The sequence below is a fragment of the Oncorhynchus kisutch genome, unplaced genomic scaffold (assembly GCF_002021735.2).
Source record: "Oncorhynchus kisutch isolate 150728-3 unplaced genomic scaffold, Okis_V2 Okis01b-Okis20b_hom, whole genome shotgun sequence".
NCBI lineage: Eukaryota > Metazoa > Chordata > Actinopteri > Salmoniformes > Salmonidae > Oncorhynchus > Oncorhynchus kisutch.
The window spans coordinates 7,794,816-7,813,839 of record NW_022261978.1 but is presented as its reverse complement, the minus strand read 5'-3'; the positions used below and the strand labels follow the sequence as shown (position 1 = coordinate 7,813,839).

The following is a 19,024-nucleotide window of genomic DNA, read 5'->3' as shown; positions in this document are numbered from 1 at the left end:
GGGTTTTCAGGTATATTTATTTGAATTCCTGACAGAATGTCTGGATGTGTAGTAAATGAAAGTTACCAGTTGCACCTGTAATTGAATTTGACATGTAATGATTGAGTTAAATGTTTTCTAGCTCTTTTGGGTTCCATGATAAGGCTTTAGACTTGTGGGTTTTCACAACACTCTCATGTTTCACAGGGTCCTCCAAGAAGTACACATTCATCTGTAGGAGGGGAAAAGAAGGTGAGACATGGTTTGAGTCTCCACATAAAAAGTGATGAGATTATTCTGTTAGAGATACCGCTCACCTAACTCTGTTGACTGGGGAGGAAGCACCACAGAGTCAAATCGTGTTTCTTGTTTCATCTCTTTCCTAGTTATCCGTCACCATGAGTACGGACGCTGAGATGCAAATCTACGGCAAGGCTGCCATATACCTTCGTAAGTCTGAGAAGGAGAGGATGGAGGCACAAGCCGCACCCTTTGATTCAAAGAACGCCTGCTATGTGGCAGACAAGGTGGAGCTGTACCTTAAGGGTCTGGTCACTGCCAGGGCTGAAGGGAAGTGTACTGTAACAGTCACAAAACCTGACGGCACTAAGGAGGTAAGTCTGATCTGAAAAGTATTCAAATTCAAGTTTATGTACTCTAATTCTTGTAAAATCTACTAAATTCAACAACAAAGAAATACTCATGTTTTTTGTAAGCACGATATACCTTCAAGTACATATTTATCGCTGCGATTTAAAAATGGCATGGATTTTTTGTTATTGACTAGTAAAAAAACAGTTATGTGTCAGTGGGTGATAACAAAGTAGTTGGATTAAATGTGGATATACATTTTTTAAATGATTAAACTTGTATTTAATGAGCAAAAAGCATTCAGTGATGTCCACTTTGATCTGTGTGTAATCTAGATTTCTGACTGTTTCAGGAAGGAAAAGAGTTCAAAGATGCAGACATCTATGAGATGAACCCCCCTAAGTACGACAAGATTGAGGACATGGCCATGATGACCTACCTGAATGAAGCCTCTGTGTTGTATAACCTCAAAGAGCGTTATGCAGCATGGATGATCTATGTAAGAAACCTGCACATACAAACACACATACATGAACATAATAAATACACACATACAGTACTACACATAAATGAATGGTAGAAACCAAAACATATCAATACAGTAGACCCACATCAGTTTACCAAAGTACACCCACATCCTCACATAAATCCAGGTAAATGTCAATCTGACTTTGTTAATCTCCTAAATTAATTATGCATTCATCCAGACCTACTCTGGGCTCTTCTGTGCCACGGTGAACCCCTACAAGTGGCTCCCTGTGTACGATGAAGAGGTTGTCAACGCCTACAGAGGGAAGAAGAGGATGGAGGCTCCACCCCATATCTTCTCTGTCTCTGACAACGCCTTTCAGTTCATGATGATTGGTACGATATCTCATGGATGGATGGTTGGATCAATCAATTACATTTATTTATAAAGCCATTTTTACATAAGCAGATGTCAGAAAGTGCTTGTACATAAACCCAGCCTGAAACCCAAGACACCCTAAGAAAAAACCTAGAGAGGAACCATGCTCTGAGGGGTGGCCAGTCCTTTTCTGGCTGGAGATTATAGGAGTATATGGCCATTAAGGCCATACAAGATGTTCAAATGTTCATAGATGACATGCAGGGTCAAATAATTATCAGCCTAAAACCCCAAACAGCAAGCAAAGCAGATGTAGAAGCACTGTTGCTAGAAAAACTCTATAGAAAGGCAGGACCTAGAGGGGAATCCAGGCTCTGGGGAGTGGCCAGTCCTCTTCTGGCTGTGCCGGTTAGAGATTATGAGAGTATATGGCCATTAATGCCAGATCGTTCTACAAGATGTTCAAACATTATAGATGACCAGCATGGTTAAATAATAATCACAGTGGTTGTAGAGGGTGCAACAGGTCAGTACCTCAAGAGTAAATGTCAGTTGGATTTTCATAGCCGAGCATTCAGATGTCGAGACAGCAAGGAGTGAGAGAGACAGATAGGGAGAGTAAAAAAAAAGCAGGTCCAGGACAAGGTAGCACATCCGGTGAACAGATCAGGGTTCCATAGCCGAAGGCAGAACAGTTGAAACTGGAGCAGTAGCACGACCAGGTGGACTGGGCACGGCCAGGAGTCATGGTCCTCGGGCTCTGGTCCTCAGAGAGAGAGAGAGAGAGAGAGAGAATACTTAAGTTCACACAGGACACCAGATAAGACAGACAGACCCAAGCCCTATTCTTCAGTAAAGTCTTAAAGGTTGAGACAGAGTCTGCGTCTCTCACATGGATAGACAGACCAATACATAAATACATAGAAATGTACACAAGTGCCGATGGATGGATGGATGGATGGATGGATGGTTGCATGAATGGATGATTGGATGGAATGGATGGATGGATGGATTAAAATATACTTCAGAGCAGTATCTACTGTTCCAAAGTTAAAGTCATGATGATGCTATGAATGAAATAATGTCCCCATAATGTTTCTTGAGTATGATAAGCAATGTGTTTTTTGGTTCCAGATAAGGAGAACCAGTCCGTCCTGATTACGTAAGTTGTTTACTAAAATGTCACTTGAGAAAGTGTTTCTATTGTAATAAGTTGTGTCAGTTGGTGTGATGAAATACATGACATTATGAATGGATTAGAGCATCAGGTTATGTGTAATAACGAGTCGATGAAGTGGAATATTTGTTAATGATTTACTTATGTCAGAAAACAGGTATTTTTCTATGCTATTTCTTAGTGAAAGACAATCTGACACACAAACATGTAACTAAAACCCCTCTTTCTCTGTCATATAAACCAGTGGAGAATCCGGTGCAGGAAAGACTGTCAACACCAAGCGTGTCATCCAGTACTTTGCCACCATTGCAGTGTCTGGTGGCAAGAAGGAAGCAGACCCCAACAAAATGCAGGTAGGTTGTTCTTATGTCTTTTAATCACACTTCAGTATGGTTTCCTGTGGAAAAAGAAATTCCAGTGGTGAATCATGTTTCTGAGCAACATATGTTTGTCTCAATCAGGGGTCTCTTGAGGATCAGATCATTGCAGCTAACCCTCTGCTGGAGGCTTACGGTAATGCCAAGACAGTGAGGAACGACAACTCGTCTCGCTTTGTAAGTATGAAGGGCATACTGTGGAAGTTACCTTATATTGGAAATATATATTTCAGTAGTTCCCTATAGTGATGTCAACAACTGTCCAACAAACTGTAACATTTAAAGGGGTCTATCAAAGTAATATGTTTATTCATTTGTTGACCTATTTCTAACCCCCATGTTCTACTACAGGGTAAATTCATCAGGATTCACTTCCAAGCTGGTAAACTGGCTAAAGCTGACATTGAGACCTGTGAGTTGGTTTTGATTGTTTCTCAATGCTTTCCTAAATTCACACAGATAATTTTTTGGTAATCTCATCATATCATATTCTCTCTCTTTGTGTTGTTCACTCTCTCTCTCTCAGACCTGCTGGAGAAGTCCAGAGTGTCCTTCCAGCTGCCCGATGAGAGAGGCTATCACATCTTCTTCCAGATGATGACAGGCCACAAACCTGACATAGTTGGTACGACAAAGTAGAGTTTTAGGGGAAATTATTCCCACCCCCATCTGTGGAACTTGTTCAAAATATTCATAATCCACAATATGAATAATATTACAATGAGTACATCCAAGGTAACAAGGCATCTAGACATGTGACAGGTCTTTGGGAAATATCTATCAAGTAATGCACTGTGATGCACTAGTCCACAAGTCTCAGTCCCCTCTTTTGATGCTATTCATTCTATACTACATGTATCCTTGAGTCCATCTATTGAGTAATGGAGGGATAGATACTGTAAAGTAGGACAGAGATTTAACTGACAAGCTGTTCTCCTTTGTCCACAGAAATGGCGCTCCTGACCACCAACCCCTACGACTTCCCCATGTGCAGCCAGGGTCAGATCGCTGTGGCCAGCATCAACGACAATGAAGAGCTGGATGCCACAGATGTGAGTCAAACAAAGGGTTAACACCATACACACTGAATGCTCTGTGCAATTTCAACTTGGTGGCAGCTGGGAATTTTCATGTATTTTTAGTTTGATTCTAAATGCCTTGTGTTAGTTAAGCATGTGCCTTCACACTTCGCCTTGAGGCACATACATGTAAGACATCCAAGAGAGCACCACTAAGTGCCCTGTGGAACTGTGTAAAACTCATTTTGTGCTGCCATCTACTAATGGGTTGGCCAAGAGTCAAATCTATCCATCCCATTTGTTACTGCAGTGAGCAGCACAGAACTGTAGTGTAACTGACCAAACTACAGTTCAGTTCATCTCTGTTGTACTTCCTCTTTAATGTCAGGATGCCATTACAATCCTGGGCTTCACGAATGATGAGAAGCTTGGCATCTACAAGCTGACAGGAGCTGTAGTGCACCATGGCAACATGAAATTCAAGCAGAAGCAGCGTGAGGAGCAGGCCGAGCCAGACGGCACAGAGGGTGAGTCCAGATCATAGATATACAATATGTAGAGCATTAGTCCCATTCCAGTCCCCAACATAGAAATAGAACACCTAAGACAGACAGTGCCACATGAAAATCAGTACAGTGGTCTAAGGCATCAGTGCTTGAGGTGTCACTACAGCTCTGGATTCGATCACCGCTGGCTGTGACCGGGAGACCCATGAGGCGGCGCACAATCGGCCGGGATTTCGTTGTCACATCGCACTCTAGCGACTCCTAGCGGCGGGCCGGGCTGATTTCGAACGCCAGCTTGATGGTGTTCCTTTTGACACATCCGGGTTAAGTGAGCAGTATGTCAAGAAGCAGTGCGGCTTGGCAGGGTCTTGTTTCGGAGGACACGCGGCTCTCGACCGTCGCCTCTCCCTCCCGAGTCCTTAGGGGAGTTGCAGCGCTGGGACAAGACTGTAACTACCAATTGGATATAATGAAATTGGGGGAAAAAGGTGGGGAAAAATGGAAAGAAAATAATGATAAACTATATATATATATATATATATATATATATCCAAACAAAAGTAAGTCAGGCAAGAGATCATTTTTGGAGACCAAATTCCCACCTCCAGAAATTATTTGAAATGATGGATGAGGGTGAATCAAAACCTAACCTACAAAGAAGTTAGCCAAACTGTTTTGTCAGTGTGAAATCAGAAACAAGTGATATTGTGTCACTGAGTCTGTTGTTGTTGGTTCTCGCTCCAGTGGCTGATAAAATTGGCTACCTGCTGGGCCTGAACTCAGCTGAGATGTTGAAGGCTCTGTGCTACCCCAGAGTGAAGGTCGGCAACGAGTATGTGACCAAGGGACAGACTGTGGCTCAGGTAAGACTGTTAAACACAGCATCTAACATTTTCTGAGCACAGGCTTCTTCGTGGAGATGAGTGCTATGCTTTTTCATAGTGATGTTTTTTCCAAGCTCGTATCACCTTATCACTGGACATGGTCAATATCTCATATATTAATTTGAGGTATTATCATTGCAGGTTAATAACTCAGTCAGTGCTCTGGCCAAGTCCATCTATGAGAGGATGTTCTTGTGGATGGTCATCCGTATCAATGAGATGTTGGACACCAAGAATCCAAGGCAGTTCTATATCGGTGTTCTTGACATTGCCGGTTTTGAGATCTTTGATGTGAGTATGAGACCAGAACAAGACAATTAGATGTGATTGAGATGGATTACAACCTTGTATGATGAAATGATCCCTTTTAAAACTCCATCAACAGTACAACAGCATGGAGCAGCTGTGTATCAACTTCACCAATGAGAAACTGCAACAGTTTTTCAACCACACCATGTTCGTCCTGGAGCAAGAGGAGTACAAGAAGGAGGGAATCGTCTGGGCCTTCATTGACTTCGGCATGGACTTGGCTGCCTGCATTGAGCTTATTGAGAAGGTAAGATGTCTGTGATGATTATAATGGACCTCAACAGCAAAGCTCAAATGGAGCGCTGTGTGAGATATTATCAGCATCTGACTGTTGAGATCTCAATATGTTTCCTATTATGTTCCTCTAAAAGAATATAATCCTATAACAGCATGTTTACTAAAGGAGTTAATGTGATCCTAAATGGAAATATCACTAATTTGATATACATCTCTTTTCGTAAAGCCATTGGGCATCTTCTCCATCCTTGAAGAGGAGTGCATGTTCCCCAAGTCTTCAGACACTACCTTCAAGGACAAGCTGTACTCCCAGCATCTTGGCAAAACACAGGCGTTTGAGAAGCCCAAGCCTGCCAAAGGCAAGGCAGAGGCCCACTTCTCCCTGGTGCATTACGCCGGAACTGTGGACTACAACATCACTGGCTGGCTGGAGAAGAACAAGGACCCCCTGAACGACTCAGTTTGTCAGCTGTACGGGAAGTCTGGAGTCAAAATTCTGGCTGCCCTGTATCCTGCTGCCCCACCTGAGGGTAAGACTGGCATCACGTCAAAATATTTAATGAAGCACTAGTTACAACTACGACCTAAATGTTCTTTAAAGTCTTTGAATGTATCACAATTTCTCAGGGTTAATCACTGTGTTGATTTACTCATGCGCTCAGTTAATTTAATCATACAATAGGTGTTATTCTACACAATCTCATTGGCAGCATTTGCCTCTAGATAAGTGTGAAGTTAACCAGAGATTCTCTGGTTTATAATTAGTGTGTTTGCTGAAGACAAGACCACTTTAGATTTCTTACATATTCTTATTATTATTCTATTTATTCCACCCGCTCTAGGAAATGTACTTTTCTAGTTATCTTTAACTTTTCCCCATTTTAACAGATAAAGCCAAGAAAGGAGGCAAGAAGAAGGGTGGTTCCATGCAGACTGTGTCCTCCCAGTTCAGGGTGAGCTTTTGAAATGTGCATATTCAGTCCTTCAAAAGGTGCATTGATTATCATAAATGATTTCTGAGAAAATGGTTTGTAACCCTCTTACAGGAGAACTTACATAAGCTGATGACCAACTTGAGGAGCACTCATCCTCACTTTGTGCGCTGCCTGATCCCCAACGAGTCAAAGACTCCAGGTACAAGAAATATTGAGTTAAATATGTCATCTTATCAGTACAGTATCAGTGACCTTAACAATCCCAATCTTTAATCTGTTTAAGAGTATTAAAAGAGACTTGGTTTGTTTTACCAGGTCTGATGGAGAACTTCCTGGTTATCCACCAGCTCAGGTGTAATGGTGTACTGGAGGGTATCAGGATCTGCAGAAAGGGCTTCCCCAGCAGAATCATCTATGCTGACTTCAAGCAGAGGTACACGCACAAGCACACACACACACACACAAACACAAGTGCACACACGCACAATCACAGAAAGATCTGCTCCAAGGGTTTTCCCAGCATCAGAATAGGCTTACCTTTTATGTAATATAACCAACTTATTACAACTTGACATGTTAAAAATGTCTTCTCATTCAGGTACAAAGTACTGAATGCCAGTGTCATCCCTGAGGGCCAGTTCATGGACAACAAGAAGGCTTCTGAGAAGCTGCTTGGGTCCATTGATGTGAATCACGAGGATTACAAGTTTGGACACACCAAGGTCAGTCAAAACCCCCCAATAAAAGCTGACAACAAAACACAACTTGAATAATAATTTAAACCGGTACCGTATAAAATCTCTCCAGGTGATCTATCCATCCTTTTGTTCTTTCTTCTTCATTTAACTAATGGAAAAGGTGGAAAAACATTGTAGTGTTTTTCTTCAAAGTCATACATCACAAGTATAGAAGAGAAACTAAAGTCATCATCATGTGCATTGTGTTATAGTGGTATGGCTGCAGTTATCTGCATCTGTGTACATTATTAATATACAACTGTACAATAACTAACAACTTAGAAACAACCCATCCCGTGGTATGTTTGTAACCGTTGCAAAGTTAATGTTGTTTAAATCAATCTAGTGGTGTTGTTCCCCTCTTTCCATTCAATCCGTTCTGTCACCATCTGTGGTTCCATTGACCACGTTAACCTGTGTCTCAGGTGTTCTTCAAAGCCGGTCTGCTGGGTGTCCTGGAGGAGATGAGAGATGAGAAGCTGGCCACTCTGGTCGGCATGGTCCAGGCTCTCAGCCGTGGATTCCTCATGAGGAGAGAGTTTAGCAAGATGATGGAGAGGAGGTGAGGAATAGTAGACATCTTGGCAAAGCTTTCTGTCAACCACCTGTATCTAATGCATTATGATTACATACTGTATATGCTGTGAGTTGTTCAGAATGAGAAAGTACATCTTATAATGGTCTACTACAGCTTTTGGGTTAATTATTTTAGTCCAGAAATGGATGTAGCAACTAAGGATTCTAGCTTAATAGCTGCAGTTCGGGATTTGGCTGTTCAATTGTCATTTAAAATGTGTGGCACTTAAATATTCATTCTTGAAGAATATAAAATGTCTCATGAGCTTAGCATGCGTGACCTGTCAGATTTAGCATCTAGAGCACTGTCTATGAATTTAAGAGGGGTTACATTTCCCCTCTAGCCCCATTCCTCAGCTGTAAACAAACAGTGGCAGGTGGTTCTGTTTTGTTGTTCATCTAATCCCAGAATGTAGCTTTAAGCATGTCACTCACCATGTCACTCACCATGTCACTCACCATGTCACTCACCATGACACTCCATCCTTTCTATCGACCAGAGAATCAATTTACGCCATCCAGTACAACATCCGCTCATTCATGAATGTCAAAACCTGGCCATGGATGAAGTTGTACTTCAAGATCAAGCCCCTGCTGCAGAGCGCTGAGACTGAGAAGGAGCTGGCCAACATGAAGGAGAACTATGAGAAGATGACGACAGACCTGGCAAAGGCTCTGGCCACAAAGAAGCAAATGGAGGAGAAGTTGGTGGCCCTGACGCAGGAGAAGAATGACCTGGCGCTCCAAATAGCATCTGTGAGTGAAAAACTACCCTCGTATGGGCACATTTACACACACATATAAACACTCTGTGAAGTATGTGGCTAACTCACATTTATATTGCCCATGTTATACGCTGTGTATGTTTCATGAATTTCTATTGATTTGCTCTGACATCTTTCACTAAAGTGAGGCCTCTGATTCTTCCTCCTGTTCTGAAACCAGGAAGGAGAGAGTCTGAACGATGCTGAGGAAAGGTGTGAGGGGCTCATCAAGAGCAAGATCCAGCTGGAGGCCAAAATCAAAGAGACGACCGAGAGGCTGGAGGATGAGGAGGAGATCAATGCTGAGTTGACTGCCAAGAAGAGGAAGCTGGAGGATGAGTGCTCTGAGCTGAAGAAGGACATTGATGACCTGGAGCTCACCCTGGCCAAAGTGGAGAAGGAGAAGCACGCCACTGAAAACAAGGTCTTGTGTCTTACTATAGACAGTCTAACCAAACAATAATCCAAACATTAAACAACTCAAAACATAGCTTAACAGAAATGGAATTCAAGTTGTATTGTGGGTGCAGGAAAAATGAAGACACAATAGTAGAATTTCAGTTGCGGGGAACTTCCCATCTAGTGTTGAATCTACAGTGCAGTAATTGTTGACACATTTCTAATCTAAATTAAATGAATGCAATATATAACAAACTAAATCTCCCCTTTATGGTGAAGTGTATTTATGTTGCCGTTTTCAGGTTAAAAACCTGACAGAGGAGATGGCGTCTATGGATGAGAGTGTTGCCAAGCTGACCAAGGAGAAGAAAGCCCTCCAAGAGGCCCACCAGCAGACACTGGATGACCTGCAGGCAGAGGAGGACAAAGTCAACACTCTGACCAAGGCCAAGACCAAGCTGGAACAGCAAGTGGACGACGTGAGTGGAGTTTGACATTTTGGCCATGATAGTATGTAAGATGATATTATCTTCAGTTGTTTAGATTTTAACAATATATGTGTTTTATCTTCTAGCTTGAGGGTTCTCTGGAGCAAGAGAAGAAGCTCCGTATGGACCTTGAGAGATCCAAGAGAAAGCTGGAGGGAGATCTGAAACTGGCCCAGGAGTCCATAATGGACCTGGAGAATGACAAGCAGCAAGCTGATGAGAAAATCAAGAAGTAAACACAAACAAATGACTACAGTATTAGCTGCTGTAATGGTTGTTCTTGGCTAATACTTGTTATTATGAATTAGTATTTCCATGGAGATTCTTACAAGCAAAGTGAATGGTATGATTCTCTGCCTTTACACTATCAAACCAAAACGAACTCTGCAATCAAAGTGTTTGTGTTTCTTAGGAAGGAGTTTGAGACCACCCAGCTCCTCAGCAAGATTGAGGATGAGCAGTCTCTGGGAGCTCAGCTGCAGAAGAAGATCAAGGAACTCCAGGTACAGTAGAGGATATAAGCTCCAGTACAGAAAAGCACAGACTTAAATAATTTCATCTGAAACATTATTCTGGTAGCAAACATTTTTCCAGGTGGCTTCTGATGGCTGAGTAGGTTGGAAGGTGATGCTGTTTTCTGGTGCTTCCAAACGTTGTGAAGATGGTGCTTATTAACATTGTGGTTTTTGTTCCTGCATGGAACGCTATCTACTGAATAAATTAGTGTAACTGTCCTTGTCGTAACACATTTATGAAAAATATACATATTATTATTATTTTGTGAGGTTCAATTCTTTCAACTGTATTGTAGTGTTCATCCCCCTGCTCCTGTCTCCTGTTCTAGGCCCGTATTGAGGAGCTGGAGGAGGAAATTGAGGCTGAGCGTGCTGCCAGGGCTAAGGTTGAGAAGCAGAGGGCCGATCTCTCCAGGGAACTTGAGGAGATCAGCGAGAGGCTGGAGGAGGCCGGAGGCGCCACTGCTGCTCAGATTGAGATGAACAAGAAGCGTGAGGCTGAGTTCCAGAAGCTGCGTCGTGATCTTGAAGAGTCCACCCTGCAGCATGAGGCCACAGCCGCCGCTCTGCGCAAGAAGCAGGCCGACAGTGTGGCTGAGCTCGGGGAGCAGATCGACAACCTGCAGCGCGTCAAGCAGAAGCTGGAGAAGGAGAAGAGCGAGTACAAGATGGAGATTGATGACCTCTCCAGCAACATGGAGGCCGTCGCCAAGGCAAAGGTGAGTAGTGATGTTTTGATCAAGCAGTGTTGAGGAGGGTCAACTACATCATCATTCAACTGAACTGAAGTTGACAGGAGTCACATATATAAAGTAATGATGGAACATGTTTCACTAACAGGGCAATCTGGAGAAGATGTGCCGTACTCTTGAGGACCAGCTGAGTGAGCTGAAGACTAAGAATGATGAGAATGTTCGCCAGGTCAACGACATCAGCGGACAGAGAGCCAGACTCCTGACAGAAAATGGTACCATCAACAATGAATAGCAACCCAATGCTTTCCTTCAGTAAAACACAAAGTAATGTACTGCTGTATCCACTTCTTCTGAGGAGCCTCTTCTGGTCCACATAGTTTCTACTGTACTATTCACCACCGAACAACATTGCCCTATGATACAGTAAAATACATTTTCAATCTTAGAAAACAGAGATGTCATTAACAAGATGGCCCTCTGTCCCTGCAGGTGAGTTTGGCCGCCAGCTGGAGGAGAAGGAAGCCCTGGTGTCTCAGCTGACCAGAGGAAAACAGGCCTTTACCCAGCAGGTGGAGGAGCTGAAGAGGGCGATTGAGGAGGAGGTCAAGGTAAGGGACCCAAGATGGAAAGTTTAGACCCATATATTTACATAGGCGGTGACTACGCCACCCTCAGACTCCTAGTGTCTCTCCACCCTCAGAGACTCCTACTGTCTCTCCATCCTCAGAGACTCCTACTGTCTCTCCATCCTCAGAGACTCCTACTGTCTCTCCACCCTCAGAGACTCCTAGTGTCTCTCCACCCTCAGAGACTCCTACTGTCTCTCCACCCTCAGAGACTCCTACTGTCTCTCCATCCTCAGAGACTCCTACTGTCTCTCCACCCTCAGAGACTCCTACTGTCTCTCCACCCTCAGAGACTCCTACTGTCTCTCCATCCTCAGAGACCCCTACTGTCATTTGTTTGGCTTTCTCTCTCATCTCTCTTTGCATTTTGTCTTTCTTTCTCACAGGCTAAAAATGCACTGGCCCACGGTGTTCAGTCTGCCCGCCATGACTGTGACCTCCTGAGGGAGCAGTTTGAGGAGGAGCAGGAGGCCAAGGCAGAGCTGCAACGCGGCATGTCCAAGGCCAACAGTGAGGTGGCTCAGTGGAGGACTAAGTATGAAACTGATGCTATCCAGCGCACAGAGGAGCTGGAGGAGGCCAAGTGAGTCGCACGCAACAGAAAAAAAACCTCAAATATAGGGTATTGATGGTGAGGGTGGTATATGATGGGGTCAGTATATGATTTAACATTTCTTTCAAACTGTAAAACCGACCTCTATTGTCTAACAGGAAGAAGCTGGCCCAGCGTCTGCAGGATGCTGAGGAGACCATTGAGGCGACTAACTCCAAGTGCGCCTCCCTGGAGAAGACCAAGCAGAGGCTGCAGGGAGAGGTGGAGGACCTCATGATTGATGTTGAGAGAGCCAACGCATTGGCCGCCAACCTCGACAAGAAGCAGAGGAACTTTGACAAGGTGAAAATGAATAAACCTTACCATAGGCTGATATTTACTGACTGCTATATGATCAATTGTAGTAAACTTGTAGCATATTTCTGATTCAAAACTCTTCATCAATGACTTCTGATGAAAATCCCATGTATTTCGCTAGGTTCTGGCAGAGTGGAAGCAGAAGTATGAGGAGGGCCAGGCTGAGCTGGAAGGAGCTCAGAAGGAGGCTCGCTCTATGAGCACTGAACTCTTCAAGATGAAGAACTCCTACGAGGAGGCCCTGGATCATCTGGAGACTCTGAAGAGAGAGAACAAGAACCTGCAACGTGAGCATTTGATAGCAATTCTATTTGGCTTATGTTTTATTAGCAATGTGATTTACTGTTAATAAACTGTTGTTCATGGTGCTTATTAACATTGGCAATATCCACTTAAAATCTCCCAAGTCTAAACTTCTCGTGTGTGTGTGTGCAGAGGAGATCTCTGACCTGACTGAGCAGATCGGAGAGACTGGCAAGAGCATCCATGAGCTGGAGAAGGCCAAGAAGACCGTGGAGACAGAGAAGTCTGAGATCCAGACCGCTCTGGAGGAGGCTGAGGTACAAACTACAGCTGTTTGATGGGAAAGCAGTGTTAACTAACCAATGCCAGCTAGAGTGAAATGCCCTCTGTATTGGTGTTATTGTAGTAATATATATTTAATTCCTACATCCAAATGTATTTAACACAATTGGCCTGACTGCCTCTGTTTGTCCAGGGCACACTGGAGCACGAGGAATCCAAGATTCTGCGTGTGCAGCTGGAGCTGAACCAGATCAAGGGAGAGGTGGACAGGAAGATCGCAGAGAAGGACGAGGAGATGGAGCAGATCAAGAGGAACAGCCAGAGGGTGGTTGACTCCATGCAGAGCACCCTGGACTCTGAGGTTAGGAGCAGGAATGATGCCCTGAGGGTGAAGAAGAAGATGGAGGGAGACCTGAACGAGATGGAGATCCAGCTGAGCCACTCCAACAGGATGGCCTCCGAGGCCCAGAAACAGCTGAGGAATGTCCAGGGACAGCTCAAGGTAAAGGGACTGGGACATCAGGTTCAAACACCTGAACATGGAGAGGGATTTGTTTGTGAATCTGTAGAAAATAACAGAACAGAGGAATTGAATAGATTGAACTATATACTGTAGAAAGGTAGGGATATTGAGTAAATTCTTCACAATGAACATTTTTATTGCCCATCCTATCACCCCTTCATCCACAAGTCCTAATGAACGTATGTCATTGTGAACCACAGGATGCCCAATTGCACCTTGATGACGCCGTCCGTGTCGCAGAAGACATGAAGGAGCAGGCAGCCATGGTGGAGCGCAGAAACGGTCTGATGGTGGCTGAAATCGAGGAGCTGAGAGTTGCTCTGGAGCAGACAGAGAGAGGCCGCAAAGTGGCTGAGACTGAGCTGGTTGACGCCAGCGAGCGCGTTGGACTGCTGCACTCCCAGGTATCTGTCAAAAGCCATTTCCAATGAAAATCAACCAAGCATACCGTTTACACACACCTGGAATTCAACAGTTCTTGCTCTTAGACTTCATAATTTCAGGCTTGTGCTTGTAGGTTCTCTTGAGAGTCAAACAAATTGTCTTGTTTCCTCCTTCAGAACACCAGCCTTCTGAACACCAAGAAGAAGCTGGAGACTGATCTGGTGCAGGTGCAGGGAGAGGTGGACGACATTGTCCAGGAGGCCAGGAATGCAGAGGAGAAGGCCAAGAAGGCCATCACTGACGTGAGTCCTTGAATTACATCAACTTGATTTGTCCCCAAGTGCCAATGGTAGCTGGGCTGGTTAAGAACAACAAAAATCTCAGAGGTTTATGATTTCTGCCAATTGGTCCTTAAATTAAACAAACTACCATTCCAGGCGGCCATGATGGCTGAGGAGCTGAAGAAGGAGCAGGACACCAGCTCTCACCTGGAGAGGATGAAGAAGAACCTGGAGATCACAGTCAAGGACCTGCAGCACCGCCTGGATGAGGCTGAGAATCTGGCCATGAAGGGAGGCAAGAAGCAGCTCCAGAAACTGGAGTCCAGGGTGAGTTACCAGCAGGGTGGATTAGGGTGGATTGAAAGACTGATTGCTGGAAAAGTATTTGATCATGTAAAATACAAAGGAGCATTGTGTCATGACTTTTTCTAGATCAGGGGTTCCCAAACTTCTTTGCATTGGGGACCCATTTTGTGATCAGGGACGCCTTCATAATATCAGAACACAATTCCTACATGAGAGTGTGATAAAACATAGCTTCCAAGCAGTTTTACTATTACTTCTGCAGTGCATGGTTGGACTAATGAAGTCTCGAACCCTGGTAAAGAACATTATACAGCTTCAATGTGTCTCTCTGTATGTCGCGTTGTGTTGTCTCTGTTGTCGTGATGTGTGTTTTGTCCTATATTTATATGTTATTTATTTTGACATTTTTAATCCCAGCCCCCGTCCCCGCAGAGGTCTTTTGCCTTTTGGTGGGCCGTCATTGTAAATAAGTATGTGTTCTTAACTGACTTGCCTCGTTAAATAAAGGTTAAATAAAGGTTAAATAAAGGTTAAATAAATACAAATAATTACAGTGCAATTATGTCCAAATAAAAACCGTTGGGAATGTGTTACACTTATGCAGTGGAGTTGAGAAGAATTGGAACCAAGACCTTCAAATAAATTGAAGACATAAAAAATGTATTTATCTAGTCGTTTCATTTAGGCTTGTACATTTCTTCTAAACTGCTATTCAATTAATAGAATCAATAATAATAATAATAATAATACAATTTCTGATACATAAACACACATTCATCCAATTAATCTCATAGTGATATTTGATTTACATCTAGTTACAGTTGTTTAATTTCTCTCTCTCTAGATCGAGAGCTTCATGTCTCATTCACTCTGCTGCAAAAGGGCCGTTACTAGGGAAGCATAGCGTTGCTATGCGGGGCTACCAGCTAGCACTCTAACGGTTGAAATTAGCTTGTAGAGGCTAGAGGACTTTCATAAGTTCATAAAAACATAAAATCTCAACGAACATATGTACATACCCTGGAAACATTACACTGGAATATGGTGCTTCTCCATTTGCTTACCTTCAAAATAAATACATCAAAAATGTACTAATTTAGCTGCTTTTGTCTTGCTGTTGACTCACTTGACAAACTTCTGTCAACAGCGCGAGCCCATCATTGAAGTCACGTCACAACCAGGGTTGTCAGGCTCAGCCAAAATGTCTAGACCAATGACTAACCAAAACCTGCCCGCTAGGCCTGAAAACAAGACAAAAATAATCATTTAAAAGCAAGAGAAAAGCAAAAGCACATTTAAATAATCATTATTGTGAGCTAATGTGACTGATAAAGGAAATATGTTACAAGAGAAAATATAATTAAACTCGCCAGGCAATTTTCAATCAATGGATGTTAACTTTGTTGACTGCAATGATTGTCAATAAATCCCTTATGCGTATGTGCATAACTATAGATCATTCCAACAGTAGAGTTTGAGGGATGAAAATTGAGAGAACTTTTTTTTACCTGTAGCCTAATCTGACTGACTGTTACCTTCAGTCTAATGCATTCTCTCAACAACTAATTACTATAGAACTGTGACCCTGATCACAATTTTCAACGTCAAATTTCAGTAACTAAACATGGTCATTAATAATTGAATAGGAACCCAACGCTATTTATTACATCATTTTGCCAGCACCATGTAGGCTACACAAGTGGCACAAATTGATTTGCAATTACTCCAGTGATATCGTCATTTCAACATATTTATTGTATCAAATGGTAGGCTACAGTACCCTACATAGGCATTGAAATTAATCGGCTAATTAATGGCCACATTTAATGTTAGTTTCATTGTGGACTTTTCCCCTTTACAGAGGCACATATTTCCATAACTTCAGTCTAAAATGTCCACTGGCGCAGAACTCCAGACCCAAGAACTGCACATGTAAAATCGTTTGCTTGTTATAAACAACGTCGACATTAGAATGTTGTTTAAACCACCTCCGACCAAATGTGTCTAATGCGCTCTAGAGCGCCTAAAGTCGTTCTCCTGTGCTTTGTCGCCTTATTTCTGGATGCACATCAGTTCTAGCCCGTTAATATGTTTTATGGAAAAGGGGTTGGAAATGGGTGTCTCCATAATGACAATCTAAATTGCCTACCTACAACTGGTAAGAAGTTGTTATGACGTGCAGGCACACCCATCTGGCCCTCCACCTCCCCACCACGCAATTCAATAAAAAAATATATGTAACCTTTATTTAACTAGGCATGTCAGTAAAGAACATATTCTTACTTACTATGACAGTCGACACCGGACGACGCTGGGACAATTGTGCGCCGCACTATAAGACTCCTTATCACGGCCGGTTGAGATTCAGCCTGGAATCGAACCAGGGCGTCTGTAGTGACGCCTCAACCACTGAGATGCAGTACCTTAAACCGCTGCGCCAATCGGGAGCTCTTGGTTTACATCTATATAGTTTAAAGAAAAATGCAATGGCCGCCGCAATGTAATTTAGAAGTTACCTAAAAACCCGCAACATCGTTTTCAAAGTAGACCAATTTTTGGGGAAAACCGCAACATGGCAAACCCTGCTCACAACATTTAAACAGTGGCATCTAGTGGTAATACTGGTACTGCATCATACACCGCTAAATGCATGCCAAAATGTATAAAAAGTCAAATGTATTATAAATAAAATGAACATTTAGTTGAAACAATTGGTCATTGTTGTAACACCGTGCATACCAGTATCCCTGTGAGCCTCCCAGACCCATGTTGTACATCTAAGGGTTAAGAACATAAACAGTGGAGGAATAATATTACATTGTATTGGACCTTCTAATCTTGTTCCACAGATCCTCGGTAGTTTCATCTGTTGTTGCTAGCAAACATAAGCAAATGTAAAATAAACAAATGTAAAATAGAAATTGCACTTTGGGAACCACTTGTAAAAGTACATAGGAACAGACAACAATTGTGCCTCCTTGACTGGGTAGAAGACTCTACCTGTTTTACACGATTTGTTACATCTGATTTCACCTGCTCAAACAAATGCCTAAATGTATTTGTTCCACAAAGGTGCGTGAGCTCGAGACTGAGGTGGAGGCTGAGCAGAGAAGAGGTGCAGACGCAGTCAAGGGAGTCCGCAAGTATGAGCGCAGAGTCAAGGAGCTCACTTACCAGGTAAGAGAAAGTACATTCTTCACACAGACAGGTTTGTGTATATAACTATGGGACATTGATTCTTTGATCTTCTCCCACAGACTGAGGAGGATAAGAAGAACGTTAGCAGACTTCAGGACCTGGTAGATAAGCTGCAGATGAAAGTGAAGGCCTACAAGAGGCATTCTGAGGAAGCGGTGAGTCACTGACAAAACTTAATGTCCATACAACTTAGTTTGAAGTGTTGCTACAGCAACAACACATCAGTCAAAAATGACAATTGATAGTGCAAGTAATTGCTGATGCAATTGTACACATTCGTGAGTGCCTCCTATTCGTTACCAACATAAAGGAGAGGGGGTTGAATATGAATTTGCTGCGCCAGGGGGCTGGTCTAGTGATCGTGCTGGAGGCAGTGGTTTGATCCCCTGTTCTGCCACTCACTTCCTCTGCTGTATCATCCAGCTCCCTGTATACATTGTTATCCTAAAAACAGAATATTAATTTGCTACCTGAAGCTTCAAACTTTAAATGCTGATGTTCTGCTCTCCCTCTCCTTTCCTCACCCAGGAGGAAGCAGCAAACCAGCACATGTCTAAGTTCAGGAAGGTTCAGCATGAGCTGGAGGAGGCTGAGGAGCGTGCTGACATCGCTGAGACTCAGGTCAACAAGCTCAGAGCTAAGACCCGTGACTCTGGAAAGGTACAGAACTGCTTCTAAACCTGTACCTGACTCATGTTCAAATATGACCACATCAACACCACCTATGATTCAGTCTTCTCAGAGGTCAATACTGAACTTTTACACTCAACTGTATTGAAGATCCCTAAGAAGAACATTTCAGGAAGGGCTAAACAATCTAATGAGAGTTATTCACTTAGTACTTCAACATCAAATATCCAAGCTGAGCACTGAGCACTAAAGACTTGATCCATTATATTCTATCCATATATTTATCATGTTCATTATTGTTACTGATCCATTATATTCTATCCATATATTTATCATGTTCATTATTATTACTGATCCATTATATTCTATCCATATATTTATCATGTTCATTATTATTACTGATCCATTATATTATTTATTTCTTCTTACAGGGAAAAGAAGTTGCTGAATAAACAAGACCAAAGTATTGAAGATCAAAGTCTTACCATTTTCCTGTGATGCATAAAATATGATTTTCATGGTGAGATGTTGAGCATTGATTAAAAACATGTGGATCTACATACACTTCCTTTGTGACTGTGGACTTATTACTCAGCAAACAGCTTT

General features: G+C 42.8%; 1 protein-coding gene across 1 annotated transcript; it reads left to right on the top strand.

Annotated features, from left to right (window-relative positions):
* Positions 1-365: 365 nt before the first annotated feature.
* LOC109887656 (myosin heavy chain, fast skeletal muscle-like) lies at positions 366-18,982 on the top strand. The gene is made up of 39 exons (XM_031811584.1): positions 366-593; positions 923-1,069; positions 1,278-1,434; positions 2,552-2,579; positions 2,839-2,947; positions 3,056-3,148; positions 3,323-3,383; positions 3,498-3,596; positions 3,920-4,023; positions 4,379-4,517; positions 5,241-5,359; positions 5,522-5,671; positions 5,766-5,936; positions 6,153-6,456; positions 6,815-6,879; positions 6,973-7,060; positions 7,177-7,294; positions 7,460-7,583; positions 8,024-8,160; positions 8,675-8,930; positions 9,120-9,362; positions 9,640-9,816; positions 9,912-10,057; positions 10,238-10,328; positions 10,670-11,059; positions 11,181-11,307; positions 11,525-11,643; positions 12,048-12,244; positions 12,373-12,556; positions 12,693-12,858; positions 13,007-13,131; positions 13,290-13,598; positions 13,820-14,023; positions 14,180-14,305; positions 14,441-14,611; positions 17,663-17,767; positions 17,848-17,943; positions 18,317-18,448; positions 18,850-18,982. Exons 1-39 carry the CDS (start codon positions 378-380, stop codon positions 18,868-18,870), a joined length of 5,814 nt encoding a protein of 1,937 aa, XP_031667444.1. The 5' UTR covers positions 366-377; the 3' UTR covers positions 18,871-18,982.
* The last annotated feature ends 42 nt before the right edge of the window (positions 18,983-19,024 follow it).

Coding starts and splice junctions, on each gene's coding strand:
- LOC109887656 (XM_031811584.1), top strand. CDS start 378: ATGAGTACGGACGCTGAGATGCAAATCTACGGCAAGGCTGCCATATAC. Junction 10,329..10,669: donor AGAAGATCAAGGAACTCCAG/GTACAGTAGAGG, acceptor CTCCTGTTCTAG/GCCCGTATTGAGGAGCTGGA. Junction 11,308..11,524: donor CAGACTCCTGACAGAAAATG/GTACCATCAACA, acceptor CTGTCCCTGCAG/GTGAGTTTGGCCGCCAGCTG.